This window comes from Oncorhynchus gorbuscha, linkage group LG03, assembly GCF_021184085.1.
Source record: "Oncorhynchus gorbuscha isolate QuinsamMale2020 ecotype Even-year linkage group LG03, OgorEven_v1.0, whole genome shotgun sequence".
In the NCBI taxonomy this organism is placed as follows: domain Eukaryota; kingdom Metazoa; phylum Chordata; class Actinopteri; order Salmoniformes; family Salmonidae; genus Oncorhynchus; species Oncorhynchus gorbuscha.
The window spans coordinates 68,029,430-68,045,736 of record NC_060175.1 but is presented as its reverse complement, the minus strand read 5'-3'; the positions used below and the strand labels follow the sequence as shown (position 1 = coordinate 68,045,736).

General features: G+C 45.5%; 1 protein-coding gene across 2 annotated transcripts in view; it reads left to right on the top strand.

The window, feature by feature from the left end:
• prkar2aa (protein kinase, cAMP-dependent, regulatory, type II, alpha A) overlaps positions 1 to 10,682 on the top strand; it is a 38,334-nt gene extending 27,652 nt beyond the window's left edge. The window contains exons 4-11 of one of the 2 annotated variants that reach the window (XM_046343430.1): positions 2,836 to 2,942; positions 3,696 to 3,849; positions 7,194 to 7,295; positions 7,400 to 7,474; positions 7,587 to 7,652; positions 7,833 to 7,841; positions 8,878 to 9,016; positions 9,659 to 10,682. In XM_046343430.1, the coding sequence (XP_046199386.1) occupies positions 2,836 to 2,942; positions 3,696 to 3,849; positions 7,194 to 7,295; positions 7,400 to 7,474; positions 7,587 to 7,652; positions 7,833 to 7,841; positions 8,878 to 9,016; positions 9,659 to 9,783 (777 nt within the window). In that variant the 3' untranslated portion in view covers positions 9,784 to 10,682. The remainder of the gene's footprint in view (positions 1 to 2,835; positions 2,943 to 3,695; positions 3,850 to 7,193; positions 7,296 to 7,399; positions 7,475 to 7,586; positions 7,653 to 7,832; positions 7,842 to 8,877; positions 9,017 to 9,658) is intronic. The other variant, XM_046343431.1, reaches the window with a different exon arrangement.
• The last annotated feature ends 5,625 nt before the right edge of the window (positions 10,683 to 16,307 follow it).

Here is a 16,307-nt window from a genome sequence, read left to right as displayed (position 1 = left end):
CACTTGCTGTGCAATGCAGTGCCCGCCACTCGGGAAGCCCAAAACAAAAAGTTCAGTAATGGACCCATGTAATTCCAGTTGATATTGCGAGGGTTGTTTTTTAAAAATTATTTTGTATTTTTTTACCTTTACTTAACCAGGCAAGTCAGTTAAGAACACATTCTTATTTTCAATGACGGCCTGGGAACAGTGGGTTAACTGACTGTTCAGGGGCAGAATGACGGATTTGTACCTTCCGGTTACTAGTCCAACGCTCTAACCACTAGGCTACCCTGCCACCCCATTGTTTGCGCAATGCGCTGTCTGTGCGTCGGTATATTGTCTATAAGTGGATCCTCGTGATTGTATTTTCCTTACTTTTTAGACCACAAAGGCCTATTAAAATACTTCAAATGTTAGGCTGTCTCTCGCTCTCAATTTTCAAATCAATTCAGTTGACTTTATTGACATGGCAAGTTAAATGACTTACATTGTCAACGTCTACATATGACAATTGTGAGACCAACTGCAATATGGCATCAGTAATAGTAGTGGAAATGTGATTCGCATTAACAGCAACTACAACAACAATATTAATGAGAATAACAATACATTAAAGCAATAGTAGTAGACCTGTCTCAACATGACTGAGAAGCCACATGACAGGATATGAGAAACAAAACAACCAAAATGGGAAATGTTACATTGCACTTTTCACTGGCTGTCCCTCAGGTTGTGGCAGGAGGACACACATTTTGGCTGCCAAAACTGCACATTTTAGGCTTTTCACCCGATAAATATATTTAAATAACATTTCTTCACATTTTCATACTTTAACATTCTTTGTACTGATTGATAGTTTTGGGAAATAAATATTCTCTTAGGTCTGAGTATTTATCACAGTGTAATAGAAAATGCAACTCTGTCTCTAAATCAAATCAAATGTATTTATTTATATAGCCCTTTGTACATCAGCTGATATCTCAAAGTGCTGTACAGAAACCCAACCTAAAACCCCAAACAGCAAGCAATGCAGGTGTAGAAGCACGGTGGCTAGTAAAAACTCCCTAGAAAGGCCAAAACCTAGGAAGAAACCAAGAGAGGAACCAGGCTATGTGGGGTGGTCAGTCCTCTTCTGGCTGTGCCGGGTGGAGATTATAACAGAACATGGCCAAGATGTTCAAATGTTCATAAATGATCAGCATGGTCCAATAATAATAAGGCAGAACAGTTGAAACTGGAGCAGCAGCACGGCCAGGTGGACTGGGGACAGCAAGGAGTCATCATGTCAGGTAGTCCTGAGGCATGGTCCTAGGGCTCAGGTCCTCCGAGAGAGAGAAAAAAAGAGAGAGAGAATTTGAGAGCACACTTAAATTCACACAGGACACCGAAATAGGACAGGAGAAGTACTCCAGACATAACAAACTGACCCTAGCCCCGACACACAAACTACTGCAGCATAAATACTGGAGGCTGAGATACGAGTGGCAGGAGACACTGTGGCCCCATCCGAAGACACGCCCGGACAGGGCCAAACAGGAAGGATATAACCCCACCCACTTTGCCAAAGCACAGCCCCCACACCACTAGAGGGATATCTTCAACCACCAACTTACCATCCTGAGACAAGGCCGAGTATAGCCCACAAAGATCTCTACTGCTCCCCTGGAGCAGAGTGAGCACAGCCTGTCCTCTGGGCAGCCAGGTTTGCCTGTGATGACGGGTCCCTATAGCCAGATTTCTCACTGCGTCTGTACCTAGTCAGTGGTGTTTTTCTCAGTGTTCTGTCTGTCACAGTGGTCAGACAGTCTGACACCACGTACTGTCTGTTTAGAGACGATTAGCATTGAAGTTTATTTAGATTTTTTTGTTGACTTTCTAATAGGTGATATCTTTATTTTTTCTTTGATGATTTGGTTGGGACATATTTTCTGAGTGTTTTCTCTCTTTATGTGTGGTGACTAAAAGAAGAGTCAAGTTGAGGCCTCAACGTCTTGCGACATCTACCTGAATTTCTGTCGGTGTCCATTTTGAAAAGTGCTGAACGAATAGGCCTACCTTGTCGTAGCTCATTTGCTTGCACTTGCTTATACTTAGCTCTAAATTATATAAAAACAAACATTTTGAATTTACTGAACATAAATGTAATGGATGTGTATGGTTCAAAAGTCGTGTCGGCATTTGTTTATTATTGAAGGAGAACACTGTTCTTATCAAGTTACACAAATCCACAAGGAGTCAGTAGAAACCATTTTTATTTAAGCATGTCAGCCGTATCAGCTATGGTTTTTAGAAAGGCAGTAAATGAGGCTGAATGAGCTGTTTCGCTGCCAGATGAAGCCCGGCTGAGAAGGTGTAGCGGTGGTAAAGATTCACTCCACAGTGCTGAAAGGAAAGCTCTGCTGTCGGAACAGCTTTTATCTAGGCCCTAATAGTTTTTGGGCACCGTTTGTCACCATTTACAGTGCAATTAATGTGGTGTGTTGTGTTGTCTAGTGGCTTTGCTGGCATGCCTTTTTTTGTTTTCTAAATTGGTCTAGTTTGCCCCACCAAGATTTTCATGCTCAAATTGTGTATATATATTTTTATATATATTTGTTTGATACCTTAAGGGGGGGGGGCTACAACTCCAAATCAAATAGCTAAATGATCCTTGGTATGACAATCATAAAACAATTCCATATGCTTAGTAGAACTCACAAATGCGAGTGAAATGCACTGTGGAACCCTGACCTCCCGCCAACGTGGCTAGTGAAATAGACATCTACCCGCCAATGCCAAAATCTATCTGGATTTGGCAGGTGGCGGGTGTTAATCACCCCCTCCTCTCCTGCCTGCCTGTCCTCTCCCTCACAGGAGCAGTTCTCGGAAGTCCTGGACGCCATGTTTGAACTGCGCGTACAGCCCCAGGAGCATGTCATCGACCAGGGAGACGACGGAGACAACTTCTACGTTATCGAGAGGTGTGTGTGTGTAGTTACTTAGGAATCTTAACAATCAAGGCATTCACTAGAAAGCAGCATTCATAACAAACACACCTCCACTCATCTTCCAACAAGCCCCGCTTGGGCATGATCCTCTAGTTGTTTTGTCTGCCGTGCGTCCTGGGCCTAGCCTCTATGTCTGTGTCCCAAATGGCACCGTTTTTCCTTTATATGGTGCACTTTCTTTTGACCAGAGCCCATATGGCCTTAGTTAAAAGAAGTGGGCTACATCGGTAATAGGCTGTGTCCCAAATGGCACCCTGTGAGTGGGCTTATTCTCGCCGCGCCTTAAGCTCCCTCCTCAGTCATGCTAGTACCTCAGCCTGGGAGGCTTAGGTCTAGATGCACGTCATAAGCATGTTAAACCAATTCCCCCCCCCTACGCTCTGCCTTGCAAAGCATCATGGGAAACCCATTGGTCACCTACATGGCCAGGTGACCATCATACTAATCCCCCCCTAACAAAGTTAATGCTCCACCGGCAACCACAAAGTAAATTCCCAGAACTGAACTCTTAGTACTCTTGGTCCAAGCTACAGATGAGAGATTTAGATCAGTGATCAACTTTGTTTGTATTGTAGATGAAGAGTAGTCTGCATGGTTTCCAAATATCTCATGTTTGAGTTTTCTAATATTATTAGACCGTACTTAATTTCTCTTTTGTCTCTCTCTACTCTCTCGCCCCTGTTTTTTCTCTTTCTTTTTCTTTCTCTCTTCCTCTCTTTCTTTCAGAGGAATCTATGACATCGTGGTACTGATTGATGGCGTAGGGACGTGTGTGGGGCAGTATGACAACAAAGGCAGCTTCGGAGAGTTGGCACTGATGTACAACACCCCCCGCGCTGCCACTATTATTGCCACCCAGGAGGGGGCGCTCTGGGGCCTGGTGAGAGACACCCACACTGTCCTGACCCTTGACCTCAAGTTCACACTGCTGTGCTCTACCACAGCACCTCCCTGTGGACACCAGGGAGAATAACACAGTGGCCATATATTAGAGATACATTGTGTTTTGAGCAAAATAGTTGGTTTTTTTTAGACACAATTGTGAAATTCAAGTGGCCAGTTCAAGGAGTTGCCAGTTCAAGGAGTTGCCAGTTCAGCCTCTTTTAGTGGGGTGATTTCGGCCTACATCACCAGGCAGTAAATAAGTTAATAGACCAATAAGAAAGAGCTCCAAACCTCTCAGCCAATAACAGCTAGTTGCAGTTTTCCCCTCCCCACTCAGACAACTCCCAGAACAGTCCAAGCAACATTCTTGCTTCTAAAATTGCCCTTTGCTAAGAAGCAATTTTAGTTTATTTTTGACTATTTTAAATGAAAACAATCACAGTAAGGTAATTAATTGTTACCCAGAAATGATTTGCTATTGAAAAAAAAGAATGATCCTTTTTTTAAAACAGCTGCATTGGACTTTGAAATGAATCAGGTCAAATTAAATGTTATTGGTCACATACACATAGTTAGCAGATGTTATTGGTCACATACAAATCAAATCAAATTGTAGTTGTCACATACATATGGTTTGCAGATGTTAATGCGAGTGTAGCAAAATGCTTGTGCTTCTAGTTCCGACAATGCAGTAATAACCAACAAGTAATCTAACTAACAATACCAAAACTACTGTCTTATACACACAAGTGTAAGGGGAAAAAGAACATGTACATAAAGATATATGAATGAGTGATGGTACAGAGCGGCATAGGCAAGATGCAATAGATGGTATCGAGTACAGTATATACATATGAGATGAGTATGTAAACAAAGTGGCATAGTTAAAGTGGCTAGTGATACATGTATTACATAAAGATGCAGTAGATTATATAGAGTACAGTATATACGTATACATATGAGATGAATAATGTAGGGTATGTAAACATTATATTAAGTAGCATTGTTTAAAGTTGCTAGTGATATATTTTACATTTCCCATCAATTCCCATTATTAAAGTGGCTGGAGTTGAGTCAGTGTGTTGGCAGCAGCCACTCAATGTTAGTGGTGGCTGTTTAACAGTCTGATGGCCTTGAGATAGAAGCTGTTTTTCAGTCTCTCGGTCCCAGCTTTGATGCACCTGTACTGACCTCCGCCTTCTGGATGATAGCGGGGTGAACAGGCAGTGGCTCGGGTGGTTGCTGTCCTTGATGATCTTTATGGCCTTCCTGTAACATCGGATGGTGTAGGTGTCCTGCAGGGCAGGTAGTTTGCCCCCGGTGATGCGTTGTGCAGACCTCACTACCCTCTGGAGAGCCTTACGGTTGTGGGCGGAGCAGTTGCCGTACCAGGCGGTGATACAACCCGCCAGGATGCTCTCGATTGTGCATCTGTAGAAGTTTGTGAGTGCTTTTGGTGACAAGCCGAATTTCTTCAGCCTCCTGAGGTTGAAGAGGCACTGCTGCGCCTTCTTCACGATGCTGTCTGTGTGGGTGGACCAATTCAGTTTGTCTGTGATGTGTATGCTGAGGAACTTAAAACTTGCTACCCTCTCCACTACTGTTACATCGATGTGGATAGGGGGGTGTTCCCTCTGCTGTTTCCTGAAGTCCACAATCATCTCCTTAGTTTTGTTGACGTTGAGTGTGAGGTTATTTTCCTGACACCACACTCCGAGGGCCCTCACCACCTCCCTGTAGGCCGTCTCGTTGTTGTTGGTAATCAAGCCTACCACTGTTGCGTCGTCCGCAAACTTGATGATTGAGTTGGAGGCGTGCGTGGCCACGCAGTCGTGGGTGAACAGGGAGTACAGGAGAGGACTCAGAACGCACCCTTGTGGGGCCCCAGTGTTGAGGATCAGCGGGGTGGAGATGTTGTTGCCTACCCTCACCTGGGGGCGGCCCTTCAGGAAGTCCAGTACCCAGTTGCACAGGGCGGGGTCGAGACCCAGGGTCTCGAGCTTGATGACGAGCTTGGAGGGTACTATGGTGTTAAACGCCGAGCTGTAGTCGATGAACAGCATTCTCACATAGGTATTCCTCTTGTCCAGATGGGTTAGGGCAGTGTGCAGTGTGGTTGAGATTGCATCGTCTGTGGACCTATTTGGGCGGTAAGCAAATTGGAGTGGGTCTAGGGTGTCAGGTAGGGTAGAGGTGATATAGTCCTTGACTAGTCTCTCAAAGCACTTCATGATGACGGAAGTGAGTGCTACGGGGCAGTAGTCGTTTAGCTCAGTTACCTTAGCTTTCTTGGGAACAGGAACAATGGTGGCCCTCTTGAAGCATGTGGGAACAGCAGACTGGGATAGGGATTGATTGAATATGTCCATTAACACGCCAGCCAGCTGGTCTGCGCATGCTCTGAGGGCGCGGCTGGGGATGCCGTCTGGGCCTGCAGTCTTGCGAGGGTTAACACGTTTAAATGTTTTACTCACCTCGGCTGCAGTGAAGGAGAGGCCGCATGTTTTGGTTGTAGGCCGTGTCAGTGGCACTGTATTGTCCTCAAAGCGGGCAAAAAAGTTATTCTGCCTGGGAGCAAGACATCCTGGTCCGTGACGGGGCTGGTTTTCATTTTGTAATCCGTGATTGACTGTAGACCTGGTTAGCAGATGCTATTGGTCACATACACATGGTTAGCAGATGTTAATGCGAGTGTAGCGAAATGCTTGTGCTTCTAGTTCCGACAGTGCAGCAATGTCTAACAAGTAATACCTAACAATTCCACAACAAATACCTTTTCCACACAAGCCTAAGTAAAGGAATGGAATAAGAATATATAAATATATGGATGAGCAATGTCAGAACGGCATAGGCTAACATGCAATACATAGTATAGAATGCAGTATATACATATGCGAGAAATGTAAACATTTTTAAAGTGGCATTATTAAAGTGACTAGTGTTCCATTTGATTAAAGTGGCCAATGATTTCAGGTGTTTGAAAAGTGAAACATTAGGTGCTCGGGATGCTGGAGTGAGTCTTTAATGTGTCGTCGATGCGTCTTCGATATTGTGCTTTTGAGATTCTTTGAGCTTGAAGACTCTTTTGTGTAAATGAATAGCGCTATAACAGTTGAATGAATGATTTATTGTTTATATTATTAGATGATTGTAAATGTTATAGAAGATTAGTAGATGGATATTATAGGAAATGATGGCAGATCTATCCATAACTTTCCCCCACTAGAAATGTGTAACATAAGAAGGAAATGGCCGGTCTGCGTTTAGCCTAGGTTGGTGTGATTGAGTGTTATCCTGCCTGTCTGTGACCGTGACCGATGCTGTCTGTGACACTACCAGGACCGGGCCACGTTCCGTAGGCTCATTGTGAAGAACAATGCCAAGAAGAGAAGGCTGTACGAGCAATTTGTGGAGTCTGTGCCTCTACTGAAGTCTCTGGAGGTGAGGAGGGGAAGATGGACAGTGATACATTGTAGCACTGAAATGACCAACTTGCCTTTGCTTTTCCTTATCAAACCTCTCTCCCGCTCTGTTACCTCTCTTAGTTATCCGAGAGGATGAAAATTGTGGATGTATTAGGAATGAAGACGTTTTCCGATGGAGAACGCATCATCATGCAGGTAGGACAGTTCTCCGCTGTTACCGTACTGGAGGTTGTCTTGGCATTACTGTAATGACGACCGGGAAGTGTTGTAAATGTGACGGTCCCTGTTGGTTTGTGTTGCGGTGTAGGGGGACAGGGCAGATTGTTTCTACATCGTGGAGACCGGAGAAGTGAAGATTATGATGAAGAGCAAAGTAAGTCTACTTCCTCCTTTTCTCATCCCCTCATTAATGTCTGTGCCTCATCACCAGATAATGTTAATAAAAAAAGAAGGAAAAAAAGGCTTTGTTTTATGTTCAAGTCACCCTGTTTTTTTTTCTTTTCCCTCTCTCCTTTTTTCTCATATGTACTACATAACACACCTGCGCCCAAAGACAAAGATGGTATGACTGATCATTTGAATTGTAATATTAATATGAAGAATAATACGAGTTGAGCACAGTGATCCTTTTGAAAAAAATCAAACAATTGTGATTTGAATCTGAATATTTGTCATTCATAATCAACAAAATGTTTTTTAAATGATATTTTAGCTAGCTAAGCAGCTAGCGCTAGTTGGCTGTACCGGCGCCAAAACTCCTTCTCATCCAAATAACTTCTCCATCTGATACCTTTTCAGTAAATGGTGGGCCAACCATTTTGTTTCCAACACTTTTATGTAAGACAGAACTGTGCAAGACAGCACATTTCCAGATCCTGTCAACCTTCTGCCATGAGTTTTTTTATATATTTGTTTTTATATATATATGAACATTTTAGTTTTCATAACACATGGTTTGTGTGCTGCTTTGTCTGCATGTCCATTATTGTGTATTACTTGGTGTTGTATGTATTAGCTGCAGCAGTCAAATTTCCCCTTTCGTGATCAGTAATGTAATTTTTCTCAATAGTGAGTTTTCTCATGGCTCTGTCCAGACTTGGGTTCAAATACTATTTAGGGTATTTCAATTACTTTCAAAATGTCTTAGAAAGGAAGTCTTTTGATTTTCTACAAGTAGCTGAATATTGGAATGTATTTCAAAGTACACGTGGAAAATATTGGCGTGTATTTGAAAATACAAATATATTAAATACACCATGCATTTAAACTGTTAAGCTATCTATAGGAAGTTATTTGTCTCTGATTTGGCCACATTATTTGAAAATACTCAAATACACAGAAAATAAGTATTTAAATAAAAAATGCCCATATATTTGAACCCAGGTCTGACTCTGTCCCTCTGCAGCAGACATGGCCTATACACAGCACGTTTGGGTTTCCTTGGTGCTCGTGCCCCATGCTAAAACATAATTATGTGAATATTTGAATCGGCAACCAATGATTTTGAATCCGCTACATATTATTCAAATAAGAGTAAACAAATCAAATCATATTTTCTGTGCCCCCCCCCCCCCAAAAAAAAACTCCTCTCTCCCCAGACAAAGGCGAACCAGGAGGATAATGTGGAGGTTGAGATCACCCGCTGTAGCAGGGGTCAGTACTTTGGGGAGCTGGCCCTGGTCACCAACAAGCCCCGCGCTGCATCAGTGTATGCTGTGGGAGAGGTCAAGTGCTTGGGTAAGGCCCCGCCATACGTTTACAGATATGTGTGTGCACGCATGCGTGTGTGTTTATTTTGACACAGACACACACATGAGTGGGTGTCCATCTGCGTGACAGAGAGAGATTTTCTTTCTGTTGTGTCTCCCTGAATCTCTTAATGGTAGATTACTGGCTTGTAAGTGTTGTATATGAATATCTCCCCCTAAACGCAAAGCTACACAGCTGTTTCCCTTAGACGTACTCGTGATAATGTTCAGCTCTTATGAATTCAAAAGTGTTTGCACATCTCACAATTCTCCAGGCGTATAGTTGGGGTACAAACATTGTCATATGAATTAAATAACAATATCTGCTCACTTTAGCGTGCTCCACTATAGTTTTACTGCAATGTTTTGACTGGAAGGTCTGGAGTGTTTACGCTAAGCATGGCAAAGAATCTTCGCAAATAAACTATACAGGAGGGTACGCTACAACAGGGTGATATTCATTAGTGCACACCGTAGTGAAGCGTTTTGCAACGGAACATGAAAACAAGTTCAGGAAGTCCCTCCCCGTTTCGGCCTGTTTGCTTCCGTTTGGTTGTTGGATTGACACCTGGGTCATATTCACGATCTGTTGTGCAGCTGTGTGAGTGATGCTGTCTCCTGTGTTTTTCAGTAATAGACATTCAGGCGTTTGAGCGTCTGCTGGGTTCCTGTAAGGAGATCATGAAGAGGAACATCACCCACTACGAGGAGCAGCTGGTAGCTCTGTTTGGCTCCAGCATGGACCTGAGAGACTGACCACCCTTCTCCGTGCCTTACACAAGCAAATTTACATGAATGAAAAGATACCTACACATTCAGACGCACCACTTACATAGTATAAGTACACCCTGACACACAGATTTTCTAGCTCAACCCTCCTTTATAAGCTCACTAATAGGTGTACACACACTTTCTACTCACCCCGAAATATCACACGCCCTCTTACGGTTGCTTGAACCTGCTTCAGCCCCTTTGTTTGAATTGAAAAAGCAATGTCCCTGCTGATACAACCCTGCCACCGCCACAGCACAGCAAGGACATACTACACGCATGCACTCAGACATGAAGGCTTGTCCTTTCTCTCTCTCTCACACACACACACACACACACACACACACACACACACACACACACACACACACACACACACACACACACCAAACCTCAGCCAAGGACCCATGCGCACACACAGGCACCACCCACACTTTCAAATACAGACACCTGGTGAAAAATAAAATGCATCTAAAAAAGAGAGCAAATTTAAAAAAGTAAAAAATGCAAAGGTTTAAAGAGAAGTTTTAGAATCATTTTATGAAGATAAACCGAAGCTTTGATAAAATATGATTTAAATAAAAAAGTGTTTATTTGGGGTTGAGTCCTTTCTGAAAGCTCTCCTGCTGTTGTTGATTGATTCAGTTAGTGCCGGTGATTACCACAGAGGACCCTACGTTTCAGGGCTATTGTTATTATCATTAATCCACACATGTTGTATTGATTAATGTATTATTATATATTCATTATTTTGTTTTACTTTGACCAATTCAGATATAAAGCACCATCTCAGACAATGTCAAACAAAAATATAGTGCTTATTTCTCCTTGATCATTCTGAATGAGTTGTCCTGGATAAGAATAAAGCAGACATTTTTATTATATTGCTGTGTCAGTGTGTTGGTTGTATTGGGTGAAAATATACATTTATTTCATGTTATGGTTTCCTGATTATAGAAGAGCCATTGTTTGATATGGGAAGGGGGGGGGTCACCCCTATTTAATCATCCGATGACTGAGTTTATATGGTTTATTTCCTGTCGTTTTATAAAATATGCTATGACCCATTTTTATACCTTTATTTAACTAGGCAAATCAATTAACAAATTATTATGTACAATAACGGCTTATCCCAGACGACGCTGAGCCAGTTATGCGCCGCACATTGGGACTTCAAATCGCAGCCTAGATTCCAACCAGGGACTGCAGTACCAGGGACGTGCCATAGACCGCTGCACCACTCGGGAGCCCACATGGAAACGAGCTCACAGCCAAAGATTTTCTAGTGTATTACCCGACAGAGTGCATGACGTGGTTAAATCCTGATCGCAGACCAGTGAAAGTGACTGAACCATAGACAGATTAGTTTGATCACCGATCCAGGAACGGTGCATCCCACTTTCAGCGGGAGAAGCGTGAAACCCCGAAAATGTAGGTATTAGTTGTGGTATTAGGCTATAAAAGCATACATTTTTTCACAATTGCTTTGCACTTTAACCGAATACAATCATTGGCAGTTAGGTCTTGGATATTTGGAAATATGTTGAAAGAAACAGACTACCGAACCAGCACGATTTATGTTGCTCACAGAGTTCACAGAGATGGCCTCCAAATTATTTATTGCATTCTGTACTGTAAACGCAATGCATTTAGGACAAACCTGTTACATTGTGTCAAGCGCTGTCACTATGTTTTATTTTTTATCTGCCCTTATTTGGTGGTGTGAGTGAAGGGTGGCAGTTTGTACCTAGTGTGTATTGTAGCGCCTATCCTGTAATTTTTCATTATAAACTGGGTAGATTGAGCCAGAATGCTTATTGGCTGACAGCCGTGGTATAATTAAGCAATAACGATAATTTTTGTCTTTAAAATTTGGTGTTGGGAAATAAAACATACAACTGGGTGAAATAATGAGAAACATTATTAGTGTTCCCTGTCTTCCTCCCCTTTCTAGTCTTCCTACTCCTTCAGCTCATCCTCCCTTTATACCCCCTCCTCCACCTCCTCCTCCTCAGTATCCGGCCCAGCTGGTGGTTCGGACCCTTGAGGAGACACCCTACCAAGAAGTCTAAAGGAGTTCCTATCTTCAAGGACATCTGAGTTTGAGGGCCTGGGTGACCACAGGCCATTCACCCATGTCACTTGCTGTTGAAATAAAGAACTGTGTTTTAAGTGTCTTGTTACATGTTTTCTATGAGTCACCTTTTAAGATTGCTAATTGCTAGTGATCAGCTGCCACCCTCCTGGTCAACCAATACCCCACTGCCACCCATGCCACTCCTGTACTGTCCTATGCATTGCACTGGCATTCGGCCACACACTCCACTTACTCAACAAGGTAAAGTATAACATTACTGTCAAGACTTCCGCTGAAGTCGGCGGTCGGCCTCGCCGGTCTACTAGCCATCGCAGATCCACTTTTCTTTTTCCTTTGGTTTTGTCTTTATCACACACCTGTTTTCCATTTCACAAATATTTTGTTCCTGTATTTAAACCCTTTGTTTCCCCCATGGTGTTATGCGGGATTATTACATGATCAGTCAGGTTAATGTTGATGGCTGTATTTTTGACGGGTGCGTTATCCTGTGCGTTATCTTTACCGTTTTGGTCAAGTGTAATTGTGTGCCTTGTTGAGTAAAGTACGTTGCTCACTCATTCTGCTCTCCTGCGCCTGACTTCATGCACCAGCTACACTCACCTTCTGACAGAATCTCGCACCACAGACATGGAGTCAGTAGGAGCAGACAACCCCGGATTTGGGGTCGATGAGCGCGTCCAGCAGCAGGCGGATATGATACATCTCACGTCCTGCAGAATCTGGAACGCTGGGAGAGAAGAGTTCCTCCAGCGCCTCCAACAGTACCACCAAGGACACCTCTACTCACCCCTCCTTCACCCGGTCCCAGTGGGATTCGGCTCGCGCTCCGGATGCCAGGGGTTCCTACTCCAGCTGGAGCTCAACCTGGCGGCTGGAGTGAGGGAGACGCGGCGTTGGAACGTCTATTCCATCCGAGGCAGGGGACGAGGAGCGCGCAGGATTTTGCCTTGGACTTCCAGACCCTGGCCATCAGTGCGGGATGCAACGACAGGGCCCTGATCAATCACTACAGGTGCAGTCTGCGGGAGGACGTCCGTTGGGAGTTGGCCTGCCGAGACACCACCCTCACATTGGACCAGCTGGTGGACCTGTCCATCCGGCTGGACAACCTGCTGATTGCCCGCGGACGTCCGGATCAGAACCTGTCAGTTCCTGTGGATATGCCCTTCCCTAGCTTACCTTGGTTGGCAATTTCGTGGCAACAGAGGGCGCTCAAGGGGTGGTCACGAGAGTGCTCAGGGAGGTGTGTGGGGATTTCCATCGGTGCGACTACGGTGGAAAGTCCAGACCAGGTCTCCACCGTGCGCATCCCCTCAGAATATGTAGATTTGTCTCGCGCCTTCAGTAAGAAGAGGGCGACTAAATTACTACCTCATCGATGGGAGGATTGTGCGATAAATCTCCTGGTAGACGCAGCACTTCCCAGGAGTCACGTGTAATCCTCTGTCACAAGAGGAGATGGTGGCTATGGAAACATATGTCTCCGAAACCCTGGGGCAGAGGTACATTCGGCCCTCCACTTCACCTGCGTCCTCGAGTTTCTTTTTTGTGAAGAAGAAGGATGGAGGTCTGCGCCCGTGTAGTGACTATCGAGGGATCAATCAGATCACTGTGAGGTATAGCTACCCACTGCCTCTCATCGCCAGTGCGATCGAGTCAATGTACGGGGCGCGCTTCTTCACAAAATTGGATCTCAGGAGCGCTTACAACCTGGTGCGTATCTGGGAGGGGGACGAGTGGAAGACTGCATTTAGTACCACATCAGGGCACTATGAGTACCTCGTCATGCCGTACGGGTTGATGAATGCTCCATCAGTCTTCCAGGCCTTTCTTTACGAGATTTTCCGGGACCTGCACGTGCAGGGTGTAGTAGTGTATATCGACAACATTCTGATATACTCCGCTACACGCGCCGAGCATGTGTCCCTGGTGTGTAGGGTGCTTGGTCGACTGTTGGAGCATGACCTGTACAAGGCTGAGAAATATTTGTTCTTCCAACAGTCCGTCTCCTTCTTAGGGTGGCGCATTTCCACGTCAGGGGTGGAGATGGAGAGTAACCGCATTTCATCCGTGCGTAATTGGCCCACTCCCACCACGGTAAAAGAAGTGCAGCAGTTTCTAGGGTTTGCCAACTACAACCGGAGGTTTATCCGGGGTTTTGGTCAGGTAGCAGCTCCCATTACCTCACTTCTGAAGGGGGGACTGGTGCGGCTGCAGTGGTCAGCGGAGGCGGACAGGGATTTTGGTAAGCTGAAGGCTCTGTTTACCTTGTCTCCCGTGCTGGCTCATCCTGATCCCTCTTTGGCGTTCATAGTGGAGGTGGATGCAGTCCGAGGCTGGGATAGGAGCAGTGCTCTCTCAGCGTTTGGGCACGCCACCAAAGCTTCGCCCCTGTGCTTTCTTTTCAAAGAAGCTCAGCCCGGCGGAGCGAAACTATGATGTGATGGAACACAGTAATTGGGTAGCTGTTGGCTGTTGTCAAGGCTCTGAAGGAGTGGAGGCATTGGCTTGAGGGGGTTAAACACCTTTTTATCATCTGGACTGACCACAGAAATCTGGAGTTTATCTGGGCGGTGAGGAGACTAAACCCTTGCCAGGCAAGATGGGCTATGAACTATGATCTATCCTACAGACCAGGTTCCCGCACCGTCCCGGATGTATGACACAGAGGAGCGGTCCATGGATCACACTCCCATACTTCCGGCCTCTTGCCTGGTGGCACCGGTGGTGTGGGAGCTGGATGCAGACATCGAGCGGGCGTTATGCACAGAGCCCATTCCCCCCCAGTGTCCAGCTGGGCGCCTGTACGTTCAGTCTGCTGTCTGCGACCGTTTGAACTATTGGGCCCCATCGTCACCCTCCTGGTCATCCTGGCATCGGTCGGACGGTGCGTTGCCTTAAAGGGATGTCCTGGTTGGTCCACCTTTGCCAAGGATGTGAGGTTTTATGTTTCCTCCTGCTCGGTGTGCGCCCAGTGCAAGGCTCCCAGGCACCTGCCCAAAGGGAATTACAACCCTTACCCGTTCCGCAACGGCCGTGGTCGCACCTGTTGGTCGACTTCCTCCCTCACAGGGCAACACCACGATCCTGGTCGTTGTGGATTGTTTTTCTAAGTCCTGCCATCTCCTCCCTTTGCCCGGTTTCCCTACGGCCCTACAGACTGCGGAGGCCCTGTTCAAACACGTCTTCCGGCACCTGAGGACAGTTTTTGATCAGGGTCCCCAGTTCACGTCCAAGGTCTGGTATGGGTATGGTCCGGAGGAAAGATGCTGGGTGCCGGTGGAGGACGTGTTGGACCCTTCGATGCCACCGTCTCCATCCGGATCGCCCTACACCTCGTCCTCCGGGTCATCCCCGAGGCCGGCTTCAAGGGGGGGGTGCCTCTCCTTGTTCGGGCGGTGCTCGGTGTCGCCGGTCTACTAGCCATCGCCGATCCACTTTTCTTTTTCCTTTGGTTTTGTCTTTGTTTTCACACACCTGTTTTCCACTCCACAAATATTTATTACATGTTCAGTTAGGTTTATTTTGATGGCTGTTTTTTTGACGGGTGCACCCGTGCGTTATCTTTACCGTCTTGTTTTGGTCAAGTGTAATTGGTTACCTTGTGCCTTGTTGAGTAAAGTACGTTGCTCACTCATTCTGCTCTCCTGCGCCTGACTTCATGCACCAGCTACACTCACCTTCTGACAATTACTGAGTTACAATCACTTCTGAAAAACCCACTACCACTGATGCTCTTATGTTATGAATATCATACCGTCTTTGATATAATATCTGGCAGAATGTACTATTCTCATGGATGATATGAACCTAAGTTTTAGGTAAAGTAATCAAGTTGGTCTCCCATTAATCTGGGCATGTTGACAGTGCCCAGATGGGCACACCTGGCAGGAGATGCCAGCACCCACCAGGAAAGATGTGTGTGTGTGTGTGTGTGTGTGTGTGTCAGTGGAGGCTGCTGAGGGGTGAACGGCTCATAAAAATGGCCAGAACTGAGCAAATGAATTGTCATCAAACACCTGGAAACCATGGAAATCATGTATTTGATACCATTCCACTGATTCCACTCCAGTCATTACCACGAGCCCGTCCTCCCTAATTAAGGTGCCACCAACCTCCTGTGGTGTGTGTGTGTGTGTGTGTGTGTGTGTGTGTGTGTGTGTGTGTGTGTGTGTGTGTGTGTGTGTGTGTGTGTGTGTGTGTGTGTGTGTGTGTGTGTGTGTGTGTGTGTGTGTGTGTGTGTGTGTGCGTGCAGATGGACCTGGAGCACACACTGGGAGAGAGGGCAGCGCTGAGAAAAGCAGGAGCAGTGCTGTGGGGGGAGCGGAGGTTCGCTAAGTCAAAGATCAGATCCTAAAGACCTCAGTCTGTGCACGCACATCCACTATAATGTACATTTATTGTACGCATA